The sequence below is a fragment of the Stigmatopora nigra genome, chromosome 10 (genome assembly GCF_051989575.1).
Source record: "Stigmatopora nigra isolate UIUO_SnigA chromosome 10, RoL_Snig_1.1, whole genome shotgun sequence".
Lineage (NCBI taxonomy): Eukaryota > Metazoa > Chordata > Actinopteri > Syngnathiformes > Syngnathidae > Stigmatopora > Stigmatopora nigra.
The window spans coordinates 4,182,501-4,199,722 of NC_135517.1; the positions used below are offsets into that span (position 1 = coordinate 4,182,501).

General features: G+C 37.2%; 2 protein-coding genes across 3 annotated transcripts; one reads left to right on the top strand and one right to left on the bottom strand.

The window, feature by feature from the left end:
* The first annotated feature begins 1,337 nt into the window (after positions 1–1,337).
* Positions 1,338–5,683, top strand: tmem88bl (transmembrane protein 88b-like). The gene is made up of 3 exons (XM_077726865.1): positions 1,338–1,543; positions 1,943–2,231; positions 5,144–5,683. The coding sequence occupies exons 2-3, from the start codon at positions 1,944–1,946 to the stop codon at positions 5,369–5,371; spliced, it is 516 nt and encodes a 171-aa protein (XP_077582991.1). The 5' UTR covers positions 1,338–1,543; position 1,943; the 3' UTR covers positions 5,372–5,683.
* Positions 5,684–9,089: 3,406 nt separating this feature from the next.
* On the bottom strand, positions 9,090–14,636 carry nbl1 (NBL1, DAN family BMP antagonist). 2 transcript variants are annotated; one of them, XM_077726616.1, is made up of 4 exons: positions 14,193–14,636; positions 12,505–12,679; positions 10,756–10,867; positions 9,090–9,661 (listed from the first exon to the last, which is right to left on the bottom strand). In XM_077726616.1, exons 2-4 carry the CDS (start codon positions 12,675–12,677, stop codon positions 9,401–9,403), a joined length of 546 nt encoding a protein of 181 aa, XP_077582742.1. In that variant the 5' UTR covers positions 12,678–12,679; positions 14,193–14,636; the 3' UTR covers positions 9,090–9,400. The 2 variants fall into 2 exon arrangements, with proteins under 2 accessions (XP_077582742.1, XP_077582743.1); XM_077726617.1 differs by lacking the exon at positions 14,193–14,636 and adding an exon at positions 12,779–12,892.
* Positions 14,637–17,222: the final 2,586 nt, after the last annotated feature.

Sequence of the window (17,222 nt, forward strand, 5' to 3'; positions counted from 1 at the left end):
CTCTGAAAACAGGTAAAACCTTCTTTTCCATTTAAAACCGGGATGAAACACAATTATACTCTGTGTACCTAAAGTTTTAGATTTAGTGGATGTGTTAAAGGCGGCAAATGTAGGGTTAATGAATAATCTCCCTTGTTTCGTCTTTCCATGTGAGCACCACAGGCAACAGATTGTAATGAGATAGAAATGAATGAAGGAAAATGGATTTTAGATGAGAGAAAATAGGAAAGACCTTCAGTATCCCACAATAACTCCAACTATTAAGACGTGAACTAAAGAATAATGAGGTAGAAGCCGGAAAAGAGGAAGAAAATGATGTGTCTTGTTGGGAGTTGACATCTTCTTATCTCTGTTGGGTGAGGAAAGGCAGAATTAATCTGTAAGTGTTCAGGCGCCAGTTTGGAGACAAACAACAATAGTCGCATGTTGGTGACATAACAGAAAACACAGGGTGAAAAATTCAACTCAAAACAAACTGGAATTAACGGTACTCACCATCTAAGATAGTCCATTTTTCACTAACAAACTGCTTTTTTGACACCCACCAAAATTCCTTAAAGGCTCAGGACCTTAAGGGGTAAAAATAATGGCATGTCTCTAATTTTGAAATAAAAAATAATGAACACGCCATACATATAAGCATGTTTTATGTCAATTACATACCCTGTGTTGGTGCCTGGTACCCATAGTTAGGTAGACTCCAGCACCCTCTGTGACCCCTGTGTGGATAAACATTTGGAAAATGAATGAAGTCAAATTACATTGCTTTTTAAACAAATCAGACATTATAAGCAGTTAATCGGTGCTGGATGGCTTGAACAAAAAGCTGATGGCAGCAGTGGTCCAACTTTGTCACATATGTCTGTGCTGGATGGCTTGGAAAACAAAAAGCTGCATGTTTTTGACTCTTCAAGCCAGTCCAAGACTTTTTCCGGACCTATTGAAAATATTGGCTATCAAAACGCAGACTTTTAACCATTTTGACCGATTTAAGAGCACCTTTGTTGAATGATATTTCACCAATTTGATTATACGCATCATTGTAAGATGGCAATAAAAGCTTTTGATTTGAAATATACTTATTTACATGTACTTTTTTTGGGCTCTACCCACTGACTGGGGGTATTTTACAAATAAAGTACATCATCAACCCATGTGGAAAAAAACTGAAAACATTCCAATAGGAACAGCATTTCTCAATAGGATACACTTAAATAAACTACATTCGTCTTGAAGAAAATGATGAATCTAAATGCAGAGGGAAAAAAATAAAAAATTCTAATCTTGCGAGCATGTGAGCGCGCAGGTGTCGCTCATGCGCGAGCTCAAGTCGCGTTCCCGACGCATCCCCGCGCTCAATCCCAGCGTCGCTTCAACTCCAACCGCAGGTGATTGTCTTCCCCTCCAGCCCATCATTCGATAAACTGCCCCTCAAATCTCAATTATCCTTCTTCCGCCTACAAAACCCATCAACTGAGCATTTTCCCCATCAACACTTCAAACCCACTCACCCTGACTCATTAAATTTCCAACCTATTTGCAGGTAAGCTATATATTTACCTTCCATACAACTACTTCATATCCGTAAAACCTATGCTTTAAACTAATATCAATTGTCGCCACAGAAAGTGCATTAAAAATCAAGCTTCTTGCGTGAATGTGTTTTTAATCAGTTTCTTACTGATTGCAAATGTTGTGCACGTTTTAGATGAATCAGGGAAAAGGAGAAGGGTTGATCAATAGGATAGAGGTGTGCTATATAGGACATTCATTTGCATTTAATGTGTGTCTGTCTATGTAAAAATGACAAAAACCCTTATTTGATTCTATTCTATTCACTATCTAACTATCAGAAATTGCATTTGATAGGTTATAATGTGAGTAGGGACATATGGCTTGTGTATATTGGACGAATGACCCCCCCCCTATAATATATTTTCAGGATGTGTGGTACGGATATCGACCTGGATGATGGAGGCGAGGAAGAGAAGGAGGAAGAGTTGTGGATGGGCGAGCGTGTTAAGATGCTTCCTCCACCCGTGGCCCATAGCGGGGGTTCTGCGTGGGGTAGTCGGAGGGACATCTGGGGATGTGTGTTCTGCGGGGCGACTCTGGTTCTTTGGAATGTCTGCGTTCTCCTGGCTGGTTTAGTACTCCTGGCACTGGTCTTTGCTTTGGTTCTACTGCCCGCTGTGTTGCTGCTCTACGTTGGATTCCTGTGCCACTCTAGGGTGAGATGATTAGAAGGTGCAATTATTGTATGTTCTGCATCATTGCTTCTCAGCTGTTCTCTTTCGGGCAACTGCAGGGAATGGCTTTTGCAAAAATTGCTTTTCAAAATATCATCATATTTCAACTATTACCGTATTTTCCGCACTATAAGCACAACTAAATGACGTCAATTTTCTGTTGTATAATCCAAAGTGCCTTATTTTTGGATCAATATTGGTTCATCATTCGATGAAATTCTGTCATTTACAGGTTTTTTTTTGGTCCAACAACTAATTTTGGTCCTCCAAGCCACACACCTGGGAAAAACATTTTTGCAATACTACAGAAAAGCTTTGAGATACATTTTTCAATGATTTACTCACCTGCAAAAGATTGCAATTTACTTTACACTTCTGCTTACTCAATCTGGCATCACTAGCTAGCAGCAGGAGATTTAATGTGGGATTAAAACCGCGTTTTGAGCTTCTTTGGTTTGACAAAAGGACTATGGGGTGTGGTTCAAGTCCAATCTTTCTAATTCAATAAAACACCCCCTGAGGGGAGAGTAGGACTTTAAATCCCATCACTATTATTGAAAAGAATCCATCCTTTGTGTGTTTCTTGACCCAAAAAAAATACATATATAAAAGCATCTATTGGATAGTACTTATCCTTCTTTGGGTCGTAGATTAATCCCCACCAACAAGAGGTCCAAAACCCAGTAAAAAAAACCTCGGAATCAATCAAGGCATGTCATTTTTCAGTTTTTCGGCTTGTTTATTGAATTCCCATTTGAATGTGCACCAACACAATAGGTGACTGAAGTAGGTGATTTCTGGTTGCTATGACAATGCCAAACACCTCATTTAAACAAACAGGGATTTAAATGTGACCATGCACTAAAAATCCAGTTTTCGTTGTTCCATGCATGGAATAGGGGAAAAATGAAAGTGAAAAGTGAACTGCTTGGAGTTTGTCATTAATATATTTTAATTGAGAATGCAATTTTGTAAGTCAAACAGCGCATGAGAAGATTTAAAATGAATGATGATGTTATATTACACTGAGCCTTATTATGCAAGTACCTTCCCACTTTCTGCTTTTGACACGCCCACTCGTCAATGGTCAGGCAAGGTCTTAAACCTTGATAGCTTTAATTATAAATGACCTTCATGAAAATGGTTCTCAAAGAATCTAAATGTATAAATCAGGAGTTTCTTCAAAGTATAACCATGAAGAAAATAATGCTTAAAATGTCAGATACGAAGCTTCATTTCATCACATTTTACATCTAGCATTTAACTATTCCCCATATTGCTATTTTTCATAGGTAGATGGACAAAAATGTTTAGTTCTTAGTTTGAATTGATCTTGAACCAAATAATTTACATTTAATACTTTACTTATTTGCTTAAAGCAGACTGTTTGCGATTCACTCCTGCAAGCAGCTCCTATGCACGCTCAATATATACGTTTATAGTCGACACCTGACATAGCCTCGGGGAATTCAAGCCAATTTAGGGTCTCCATGTCTCACTTGTGAAGATCTACAGCTAAGTCCTTGGATAACCAACCCCACCTAGAATATGATTAGTACAAATATTATATATCACGGCTGCATGGCAGTGTGGACAAAAATGAAAGCAATGCACTAAACTATAATCAGGTCAACACATATTAATCATGGTTGCATTTGCAAGCCAATCACATCTCACAAGTATTTATCTGTCTGGGAAGGAAGCAAAATAACGGCTGTGAATAAATTCACTTTAAATGTAGCGTGAGTTGCCTGATGGTGTAGTGGTTCACTCGGATGACTTTAGTACAGGCAGGACTGTGCTCGATTCCAACTGATTCTAATATAAGAACCCCCTTCAGCCTGTCCCTCACTAGACACGTTTTTGATGGACAAACATGACAGCATGTCAGATCTTGTTTTTGTGCCCCCTTTTGCATTATTTTTCCCTCAATATGTCATCTGAGAGTAAAATGGAGCTGACAGAGATTCTCAGGTGTCATGTGTATGTTTACGTATATCTTGTTTATATCAAAATGGAGCCAAGTCATATATAGTATATACTCTATGGCAAAGGACCATTGTAGATATAATATTTAGATTTTTTAGAATAAATGGATTAAAAGAACTGGATTAAAAGGCCTTAATATTCATTTTTTGTAGATTTAAAACAATGTTAAACTTTAGCTTTTTTATTTATTTTTAGATTAGATTTTTTTACCTAAAAACACAGAAAAAATGATTACAAAATTACAATTATTGATTCAAAAGGGGGAAAATCAGGAAATTTAATATACATCTATACTCTTCATTTTAATTTGATCCTAAAACAGAAAGTCGGCACTCATTATTTACTTTTTCGGGCCATACAAAATGATGCGGTGGGCCAGATTTGACCCCAGGACCACCACTTTGAAACCTGTGGTCAAACACATAAAGTTGTATGCAATATCGAACTAAATTTGGTTCAAGTGAAAAATATCTGCCTATTTCCCCTTAATCAAGGTCATCTAAATGATAAAAACAGACTTTAAAATTTAAAAAAAGTAGGAGCAAAATAAACTCAATCATAACTATATCTTTCAACGTAAAATCATAAAAGCTAGATCAAATACGACAGTTCCAAGATGGAAAACATTGCAGAATAACCCCTTGTGTGTTTGTGTCGCGTTCATAATTAATGTTACTGATTGACAGCTTCGAGAATTGCTACGACAGGTTTATCAAGCTTGGCTGCGCAAACAAAGTCCCTTCACTAAAAAATATCAACGCAAATATACTCCTTTACATAAGTGAAAGTATATACTTAAGTAGAATTAGGTAAAAAATCTACTTTTTCCAGCTAATGGCCTACTCAAGCACCCCTTTAGAGCCCTCACGTTGTCTTTCCTGCTGTTCCATGTGCGTGTTTTGCAGATTCTGAGCAGCAGATCGGCCATCTGCAATTACCTTGATGATAATAGCTGCTCGGCCCTCATTATTCTTGGCTTTGTGATGATGTCGCCGCTCCTGGTGGCGGCGGCAGCGGTTTTCTGCTGCCTGCTGCGAAGGTTCCGACTCCTGCTTCTCATTCAGCCAATCAGGCGTGCACGCTACCGGGGGAGGTTGATGGACTGGGTGGGTAGCGTCCATGCTTGGGTTTGATTGCTGCATTTATGAAGAAAAGGCCTTTCCCGCTGAGTCAGGAGCAGCTTTTTCTTACCTCTTTTACTGTACAAGTGTATTCCTCGACCTATAATGAGCTAAGATGTATACATTATTATGGAGGGAGGCCTTGAAATACATACAGAATGTGTTCTGCCTACTACTATGATGCCCCCATTGAAATCAATTAAAATGCCATTAACTTATTCGCGACCAAAAACGTAAACATTTTTCATGATTTTTGGTTGTAATGGTTCATAAAGGAAGAACAGAAAAAGTGTAAAACCAAAGTTTTTGTTTTGGGTGAAAGATGGAAATCTAACTGTTCTTTTTGTGTGTTATGTCTTCACGTATAGTTATAGAAAACAATATTCTCTGGGGCTTGAAAGAAGATCTTTGGTGACATGATCTTTTGTATTCTGTTTCACCTTAGAGCAGGGGTGGCGAACACTTGGCTCTCGAGCCGCATTTGGCATTGCTTCTTATCATATTTTGTATATACTGTGGTTCTGCCTCATTTTATGTTTCTCTTATTTTTATGCTCTCTTAAAACATGCTCAGATTCATCAGGGCCCATTAAAAACAAATCATGAATAATATTTAAAAAGTAATTTGGCAGATTGGATTTTTTTATGATGCTTCTGACTCTCACAATTTAAAATTTTGGTATAAACTTGTTTGCCGCGCCTACATTAGTAGTAATAATTCCTTGTCACTCCTATTGTGCACAACTTATTCACCAAAGTAAGTTAGTAAAGTGTGTTATTTTGGTGTGTGCAGAGGATAAAGAATATATGCCATATATTGTCTGCCTCTAAATGTATTTGTCTACTATTTGTCTTTAAATACAGAATCTGTTGCTTAAAGTACTCTTTATTGTTTAGTGTTATGTGCCAAGCAACGTGAATTGCCATGTTGAATAGTCCCATCAATAAAAATAAATTCTACATTGTCTTTTTCTGATGTGACCTTTACCGCGCTCATAAAAAATACTTTTACAGATTCAATTGTTTTTGAGTAATTGCTAAACATTCAGCTTGCACAATACACACACACACACACACACACACACACACACACACACACACACACACAAAGGACATCAAATAATACAAAAAGAAATCCCAATATGTTCTCACTAATCAATTTTAACATCATACTCAGAACAAGTGAATTAATCAGCTAATCAATGTAAGGCATACTATGTCTATTAGGGTAATGTTTATGGGCCCTTTAATCACCTACTATTGTTGCTATTGACAGATATATTTAGAGATATTATGATATTTAACAGGGATTGTGCGTATTATTCTTAATAATAAGCATTGTAATATTAAGCCTGATATGTTCAATACAGATTTAATGGCTGATAAAAATTATATAGTGGTTAAAATAGATGAAAAGTGACTTGGATTTTATGTCAGAAATCTTTAAAGTTTTCCCTTTAAAAAGGATCTTTTTTAAAAATCCATCATATTGCTAAATATTGACACAAAAAATTGGGTGATCTAATTTTTTGGCCAACAGTCTAACATACTACTCCACTATCTGCAAAGTTCCCTCATAAAAAGCGAACACTTACCATATAATCACAGGCATTAATATAAAGAGAGTCGTTTTTTAAGGGTCCTCAGGTGGTCAATAAGAGCACTCCAATGACGAGGAGTGGGCAAACAGAACGCGCAATCAACTTTTGTCCATGGATTGGTCATGAGGGATGGAGGCAGGAAATATTTTTGGAATGGGTAAGGGGGAGCATTGCCATGGTTACAGACAAGACTTTGTATTCAAACTGCAGTGGAATTGGAATCCATAAGAGGCAGTAGAAGATGGGAGAGATCATTTGGTCCTGTTTTTGCTGTCTGATCAGGATCCTTGCAGAACTGGTCTTTTTGTTGAGTTTTCTGTAGGCCTGGCAGCCCTTAAGGTTACATATGCAGTTCGCAAAGTACGACCCGAGAAGGAAGTGAGCTGCTTTAGTCTGATATTGGTTTCAAATGATGCTGTTTGGAGGAACGGTAATGATGGAGAACCAGCATCTGCCGCCATCAGCGGGTCATTCATCATATTGACTAGAGCGGAAACCAGACAGAAACTTTTCGACTCCTGTGACCCAGTCAAACACTGGATAAACCTTTACTATTTGCTACCTTAATAAACAACCTCACAGAAAATATGGCGCCATATCCCACATTGGGTGCTCGGACGTTTGGAAGCCGGTCTTTTGGTCGCCGGTCAAATGGTGACAGAGAGTATACTGTTGAAACCAGCTCTCAAAATTATATTCATGAGAGAGAGGTTAATATCAAAGTACTGTTTAATATCTAAGTAATGTTTAATATCCAAGTACTGTTTAATATCAAAGTACTGTTTAATATCAAAGTACTGTTTAATATCTAAGTACTGTTTAATATCTAAGTACTGTTTAATATCTAAGTACTGTTTAATATCAAAGTACTGTTTAATATCAAAGTACTGTTTAATATCAAAGTACTGTTTAATATCAAAGTACTGTTTAATATCAAAGTACTGTTCAATATCTAAGTACTGTTTATTATCTATGTACTGTTTATTATCTAAGTACTGTTTATTATCTAAGTACTGTTTAATATCAAAGTACTGTTTAATATCAAAGTACTGTTTAATATCAAAGTACTGTTTAATATCAAAGTACTGTTTAATATCAAAGTACAGGTTTAATATCAAAGTACTGTTTAATATCAAAGTACTGTTTAATATCTAAGTACTGTTTATTATCTAAGTACTGTTTATTATCTAAGTACTGTTTAATATCTAAGTACTGTTTAATATCTAAGTACTGTTTCATATCTAAGTACTGCTTAATATTCAAGTACATTTGACTGGCGACCAAAAGACCGGCGACCAAACGTCCAGTCACGCCCACATTGTGACACGACAGCATTTTTAAGGAAATCCCAATTCATCTTTTCCAGAAAAGTTGCAACCACTTTTGGTTAAAAACAAGTATTGTTAGCAAAACAACATGTTAAAGTAAAATGAATTTTAAAATAAATACTGAAATTCCAAGGCCACCTTAATATTGTTTTTTCTTTGAGTGACATTTTGCGAAAGTAAAACTAAATCTCAAGAATTACCGTTGCCATGACGCGGAATAAAGGGATACCATTGGGGACAATACAATACCTTACAAAGTCTCAGCTTTCTATAGACTAACCTATGACGTCTGCTTTGCCTGTCTGTCAGCTTTGTGGCTGGAAGATAAGGACGCGATCAATTTGTCAAGCCACGCCGATACAATTAAAAGTAAAGGGCAAGATAGAGAATAGACCACGGGAACCAAGATGATGAGAAACGGAAACAAAGATACGGGAAAAGATGATGGAGACTGATTGAGCTCTACCAAGCAAAGATTAGGCAGGCATTTGGGCAAAATAAGGCATTCCTGATTTTAACCCTAATGAGGATAAAGCATGTCATAAAATGAGATGAGAATTTAAATGTGGCCCAAGGGTTCAAACCGGCTGCTACAAAGACTTAAACTTAAACCATTTCTTTTTTTAAACCTGAGGGCGCCCCCACGTGGAATACTTATGTGATGAAAATATATTAAAAATGGGGAAAAAGCCCTTATTTATTGTTATTACCGTTGGAATAATTAAAGCTGTAGTGCATTTTTCCAGTCTTTTTTACTGGGTTGTGTGATCCCATTGAGGAAAAAAAATAAAAATAAATCAAGTATAGTTATAACAATAACCAAATTTATTGTAGCCATTGCAGATAATGGGCAGTTACCACAGTTCATAAAAGGCTATGGTTGTGTTTGTCTCCAAAAAATGCACACCATGTTTCATCAATAAACAAAACCAGTGCATTTATAGGCTCTTGCATTAATTAAGACTTGAATCAACAATATTAACAATAGATAAAATGAATTTGTAGATCCGTTTGCAGCTTTTAACGCAATATCCAACCATATCTTCAAAGTGCTTCTGCAAAACTACCCATTAAGAAAAAGGTAAAGTGGAAGAGCATGGAGCGGCAGGGCACCTACCCGCCATCTGACGTATGTGGAAGAGGGTGATGACCCTGGCGCGTATGGCCGTGCTTCGGGTGTGTGGGTGGTTGAGACTTGGTTAGGGTGTCGGGTAAAGATTGGGGGTCCAGGCTGTTGTCAGCTGGATATAGCTGCATCATGGCACCCTCTTGGGCGCCCTCTTTACCACAGGACTGGCAGCTACATTGGAAGATCCTCTCCACTAGTTTATCCACGTGAGGAGTCTCTTCATTCCCTGGGCACTCCAGGGTAACCTTTGCATTGATAAAAATATACATTATATAAGACACCATCCTATAATAGCATGTTCTGTACTGTTAGACCTTGATATACGAGGAATTTGAGATAAGAGTAAAATTCTGAGGATATTTTTGCCTTGAGATAAGAGACAATTTTTGAGATACGAGTATATGAGGTAGTCAGGTCAATTTTTGAATTAAGTTTAGTGTTAGGTTAGATTAAGTTTATTTTTGAGGTTGGCTGTATTGTAATTCTAGTTCATGTGAATTTGTTAATGTTATGTTACGAGCGCGTTGCCATGCAAAATGTTTCTCTCGCTCTATCTTTCTCACACTCTCTCATTCAATCCCTCTTTTCAACATTATAATCACTAAAAAGTAAATAAATACTCTGTTAGTAGATGGTGAATTAGAAATATCCTGTTTTTTGTGTATTTTTCAGAGTTGGGGAACAAATTAATTTGTATTTAATTCATTTCAATGGGAAAAGTTGATTTGAGATACGAGTAAATCGACACACGAGCTCATTCCCGGAACGCATCTCAAGGCATTACTGTATATGCATATAATTATGGAGGATATGCATGTTCAAAACAAAGCATGTTTTCCCAGAACATTTTTTGGATGCAAGCCCAAATTTCACCGCTTTTTGAGGATGTTTGACTTTGTCGGTTCCCACTGTATGAATCCCAAAAGCTAAAACGGCACTGAGGACCTCACACAACGTCGGTTCGCTGTTTGCATTGAGAATTGAAAAGGATCCCTCAGCAGTTTTATCAAGCTTTAGTCGGAGGGCCGACTAGCCCAAACTGTGAGTGGTGTCCTCTTTCATGAGAACTGACTTTGTTATTTCCAACTCCAGTTAAAGATATGCAACAACAATCATAACATAAGCACAAACATCCACTTGACAATGATTAAAAGTGAATTGAGTTGGATTCTGACGCTGTTATACTCTCTCGCTTTGAAACATACACACACACACACATATGCAGGTCGAGGACAGGATTCTTATTTGGACGGAGGCCTTTTTTTGTGAGTTATAAACTCACTTGTGGACCTAAAGCTGAGTTTGATATGTGAGCTAACAAACATGTAATAATTCTCACCACTTCCCACTGAGTCTGGGCTGGCATGCAGGAGTCACAGTGGACCAGAGACTCCGTCGACTGTGGGAACGTGTTTGGGACGCTGTAGCTGAAACACTGGCCCAGACAAGCTCTGCAAAGAGGATACAGACCACTGGCTTTTCTCAAAATATTGTCTTATGTCTTATGACCTGTGCAAAAATGACATCTGACATGCTATCATGTACTTCAATTAAAATAAAGACGACCGAAAATGTGGCTGATAGACTAATGATTGTGGTTGTTAAGGTATTATTTCATATAATTATTATACATTTGGTTGCAATGAAGAATTGCTTATTAAATTTACTTTGCTCATGATTATTAGTTTCATATTATTGTATATTTGCAAAAAAAGTCAATGCTTTGCTCCTGATAAACCTAATTTCATCTTATCTCATTTTCTGAACTGCTTTATTCTCATCAGGGTTGCAGGGGGTGCCGGAGCCAGTCACATCATCTTGTTTTGCAGCATTGTGACTACATGAATGTGATTTTTATGTTGTAAAAAGCTTTCAAAACTACATTTTAATGGTTTTCTCTTCATTTTGGAAGGAGTTTCTGAATTGAGGCCTACGAACCACAGCTGTGATGATCTGCTTGTAAACAGTTTTTGTCTTGACGCTGAAATTAAGGCAACCAAAGACAAAACTCTCATGTTGACAAATCTTTATACCAAAGTCTACACGGCAGCTCTTGAGAAACAAACATTGTTCCCGAAAAAGCAAAAACACCCTCCAAGAATTTATGAAGGAATTTTATAAATACAATTTTGATTCAGTCAAGAAGTTTTATAATGATTTGCAAATGGCTTTTGTCAACAAGCTAGGGAATATTCTACTTTCTTCCCTATGATGCAGTCTACCTAAACACGCCATTTGATGCCGTACCACCATTTTTATACAACAATGTCACTGCATGTGGTAAATGGTTAACATATTACAAAGTGGCTCATTAATAGCGTATTGTTGGCTTCTTCTAAGAGTAGTTGTATTTGAAGGATGAGAAAACGCAACACAAAAACAATGTGCGTGGAAAATACAACACATAAAATCATTTAAGCTTGGGCGAAGTTATTATGGGATTTTATTTTGGTTCTTAGTTTACTTCATTGGAAGACTGTTGGAGTTATTCTGTGATACTATTATATATATATGTGTGTGATTTTAATCATTTTTGTATGAGAGCTTCTTCAAGGACTGTTTACTGGAAGACGGGACTGACCTTTACCCCAGAATGCAGACCTGGAAGGACGCTTAAGAAGATACTGATCCAGTGTGATCGCTATCCAACAACCTTTGTGATTACTAGTAAATCGTGAGGCTCTTTTCACTTGATTATGGAATTTTTGCGCCGAATGGAGGCTTTTTTTGTTTAATTTCCAATGGAGTTGTTTTTGAGTTCTGACCTTAATTGTTGTTATTGAATAACTTATATGCGATAATTGTTACAGCTGTTGTTTTTGCTCACCCAATTGGATTAATCAATAACCTTGTAATTGTTTTGATTTGTGGCCTTAAATGGAGAGGACGATGTCAGAATGTAATTCTCCTTGCAAGTAACCCCAAAGATGTCCCCCATGTCTCCTTGTATTGTTTTATATTATATAAAAGATACCTAAAAATGAACCTAACAAAGACAGTGAAAGATGACTTGTTTTAAACAGTGCAAAAAGACCATTAGATAGACGCAAACAAGGACACAGAAAGGAGGAGTGGGTCTCCATCTGACCTGTTTTGAATAGAGCGAGGCTGACATCCAGTGTGCCCGACTATCTGCGTGATGTTCTTGGCCTCGCACCAGGCGCTTTTGTCAGGGAACAGCGCCAGGCGGTTGATGTGTGCGGGTGGTGCCGCAGCATACAGTGCAAACAGGGCACAGCAAATGGGAATGGTCCTCCACATGACTGCACATAGAAGGGCACGACATAACCTTGTGTTTGTTAGCAATCACTAAACTCTTGTGGTCAGACATTATTCAACTAAACTATGAGGACGTTGCTTACTTGCTAAAGTTGTCTGAAGTCGTATATTTAGAAACCGTGGCCTTGTTTAGGATGTATAACACGGAAAAAGATATAAATCAGAATATAAGGTTGGACTCGAGTCGTGTCGTCCCTAAAAGAGCAAATGTTGGCGCTCAAATGGAACGTCCTCAACTCCCGCTTTAAAAATACCTCAGCTGGTCAAGTCCTTTACAAGACACACTTTATCATGTTATTTTTTCTTGTTGAGCCGTTTCGGGTACCTTCTTATGAACTCGCTTGAAATTAAAATATAGTACTTTTTAATGCTTTAGTGTTGTATTTGATAGGGAGGTAAGTAATAGTAAAACTGCAAGGATTATGTGGTAAGTGTGGTATACTAAAATACTGGAAGTAAAAACATAATAGACATAAGTACATGATGACAAATTGATTAAAAAAAAAGATTGTGTGTCTTCTTAATGATCAGAGAAATAGTGAACATTTTATGATGACGATAGGGAAAGTTAAAAAAAAATAGTTGCAACCCGTAATTCTCCATAAAGTTTGGGGAAGTATACGTTTCTGGTATATTTGTGGTAGATCGGCAAAAACAATGTTCTTAGAAACAAAGTTGGACTTCAGATTTCAAAATAAAATCCCAATAGCAAACCATATAACATTAGGTTCAGGCTTAAACTGGTTTAATTAATTTATTAACTCTATGGTTTGTCTGTCAAACCTTTTTACACCAAGTACCACCGCCATTATAACGTAATCTCAGAGAAGGCCATGAAAACATAAAAAATTAGTAAATGTTTTTTTCCCCGAGAATATTTTATTTTAAAAACATGTAATATTTTGCACAATTTGAACCAAAACACTATACTTTAAAAAAAATACTAGGTCAAAATGCATTTTATACAACAACTTAAGTGATACCTACTCATTTAAAGTATTAAAAGTACAAATGTATTGCATGAAAAAGTCAAATGCATTTTAATAGCAATTAAAAAAAAAGTACAGTGCTGGATTTTGTATTTTTTTTAAAGGAAATATTATGTACCATTTGAAGGTTTAACACAATTAATTTCAGTTTGTGTTTTTGTTTTATTTGGAACATTACAGTTTTACTTCTGTATGGATTGTTAAATAAGTCAATTGAAGCAACACAGTTGGTAGTGAAAGAAAAAATGTTAAAATTAAACCTTAAATCTCACGAGATTTGTTTTGTTCGACTTCCGAGGTTGAACAGTAGTTTTAAAATCTAAAACAAATTTACACCCTACAGAACAATTACAACCTGATATATTATTGTTTTTAATTATTTCGAAATACCTTTTTGTCAAACTTTACTATCACTGCATTAAACACAAGAAATTCAGAATTCGACCAATATAGACACTCACGAAAAATAACACTAGTAAAAACTATGCAAAAAGTACAATGATTTTACCTTTTCTGCGCGTCCAAATCCTCTTCCAGGATAAATAGATAGTTGAATATTTGTGTAGTAGTTGGTAAATAAAATGTTTGAGTATACATCCAAGCGTGCGATGTCATTTAGTGGTCCTGTCATCCAGAAGAAGACCACCGTGTGCCCCGAGATGGACCAACAAGCGCTGCTATCTCATGTCAGACGGGCTCCATCACCCCGGAATGAGGGTCCCTCCCCTTCATAATTCTTTCTTTCTTTCTCTCGTCCTCGTTCGGCCCGAGTCAAGTCGCAGGTTAAGGCCGCCGAAAAGCTCTTTCCAAGCTGTGGTAGTAAAAACGGCACGCAGTCGGTCGGGAAGACGAAGAAGGGGGACTCCCGCTGTGAAGGAGCCTTGCAAGTCCGCTTTGCAAAATTTTGCCTTTCAACTTAAAGGCGAGGCGAACAAGATCAGGTGGTGATCCGATCAAATTACACACATTTGTCACACTTTACAACATCTAGTTACGAAAGTTTATTTCAGTAAGAACTGAAAGGATGAGCGCATGCGAAAATAACAGATTGTTTTGAAAATGCCTATTTTAGGATGAATATGTTTCTTTAAAAAAAACGTATTTACAATATTTATTAAGTGAAAGATTGGATCATTTTTTGACACGGGTGTCAAAGTGGTGGCCCGCGGGCTAGATCTGGCCCATCAAATCACATTAAAAAATAAACTCTAATTAAATTAAACTGGCGGTTGAGTGGTTAGAATGTCTGTCTCACACTTCTAGGGTCCTGAGCTCAAATGCAGGGTGGTCCTCCAGTATGGAGTTTGTATGTTCTCCCCGGGCCTGCGTGGGTTTTCTCCAGGTACTCCGGTTACGTCCTAACATCCCAAAAATATGCATGAGTAGGCTTTTTTTAAATACACTAAATTGCCCTTAAGTATGAATATGAGCGTGAATAATTTTCTCTTATGTCTTATGGAGTGTCCCCCACTTAGTGTCTGAAAGTCAGCTGGGACAGGCTCCAGCACCCCCCTGCTTCAAAGGCATTTAACGCTAGCCAAAAGTGCGTTTCAAAAAATTAAACCAAAGTGTTAGAAATCTGTTTTCACACTAACAAATAATAACAAATTATGAGTTCAATACCAGTTTTATTCCAAAAGCACCCAATCTCACCATTACCCTTTTGGGCTTATTAGCAAGGAGGATTTTGTTACCATGGCGACGGAGGGCGTTGGGAAGAGGCCCAAATATATAAAAAAAAAGAATAAAAGTCCATTGCTACCATAGTTTCATTTTGCATAGACTAAATTCTTGAATATTTAACGAGGAAGCCATAATTAATGAATTGGGGATGAACGATAGGTTGAAAATCTGACACGAGTTCCAGGCAGCACAGGTGTTGAAGTGGATGACCTTTTAAAAACTGTTCTTTTGTGCATTGGAATGTGTGGACTTCAACTGTGAAAATTATGACGAAGGAAAAGCAGCAGTCCATCATACACCCTTGTTTTCTTAAATGAGAAGTACTTGGACTCACCTGTTAGCAATAATACCCAAGTTAAGTTCCAGTTTAGAAAAAAAATGGCCTTCTTCTAGTACATTCCGCGGATTCTGCTTCGGTGGGGGGGCTAAACGTGAACTGACATTGGAAATAACATTTGCTCTTCGTCTTTTTCTTCTTCAATCGGACAAGCGTGCAAACACAGGAGTGGTCCGAGCACATGTCGTTAATCTTGATGAAGAGCATACGTTGCCAGTGATTACACAAGCCACGCCAACTTCATTGTGCGACACTAAGATAGCAGTTTTTCTTTGTAGAAATGCAAAATACATGTCAGGAAGGATTGGGAATTGAATTAATTTGAGGTTAACGTACGTAGGCTTGCTAAATAACATGTAAATCTTTAAATTGGAGGAAATGGAGACATTTTGGTTTCTTCTGACTTTGTAGGAACACCCATTGAGGAGCAAAGAAGAAAATATTAGCAAAACTGTACTAAAACAAGGGTGGCGAACATGTGGCTCTCGAGCCGCATGGGGCTTCCGGCTAAAATAAATGTGGGTGTTTGCTACTTGCATCTTGTTGATGTTTTGCGCTAGAAGGCAAGGTTGGTTAAAAATGAAATCTGAATGTGTGTGATAGACTATTGCAGGGGTGGCAGATACGTGGCTCTCGAGCCACATGTGGCTATCGGCTAAAATGAATGGGGCTTTTTGCTGTTTATCATATTTTTTATATACTGTTTCATGTTCCTCTTATTTTATTCTCATTGAAAAAACTTAAATATATCAGGACCCATTAAAAAGAAATAATCATTTATATTTAAAAAGTATTTGGCAGATGTAATTTTTCTATGCTTTATCACAGTTTTAAATAGAATATGAGTATTTTTTTCATATTTTTCTTCTTCATATGTTTTTTCACAATAACTCACAATATTAAATAAATTGTCACTGTAGTTGGTTGAAATAGGCTCTGGCACCCCCTGCGAACATTGCGGGGCTAACTAGCATGAAATGTTTTAAGATCTGTAACCAATTGTTACACAATTTCGACACCAAAAACAGCCAAAATGAGTGAAATGCTAATAAATGCTGTCTCCAATTAGTCTTGGTTTTGTGATGGCGACATTAAACGCTAGCAAAAAAAAAAGCCTTTCCAATTGTGTACCTCTCTTAGAAAAACTGTCAATAAAATATCACATTTAATATCCTGTTATCCATCCACATATCTTTTCCTGCACACCCAAGGGTGGGATTTCTTAGCTTTTTATATTCATAATATTTCTCTTAAAGACTTTTCTTCTCCCACGCTCTAAAGCGGACTGCAGATGCGGAACCTGGTCTTGATTCCAAACCAGCAGGCGGTCAAGTCTCCGAGCTCATTAACAGACAATTTTACCTCCACACCCAATGCACATTTCATTGCTCTAAAGTAGATAAAGTAAGGCAAAGAACCCTCTCCAGTCACTTTATTAAATATATATCGAGAGGGCCCTTTAGCGGTAAGAAAATTGGGTTGAAGTGGCAGAGCCACTTTAGAAGGGCAACACAAAAC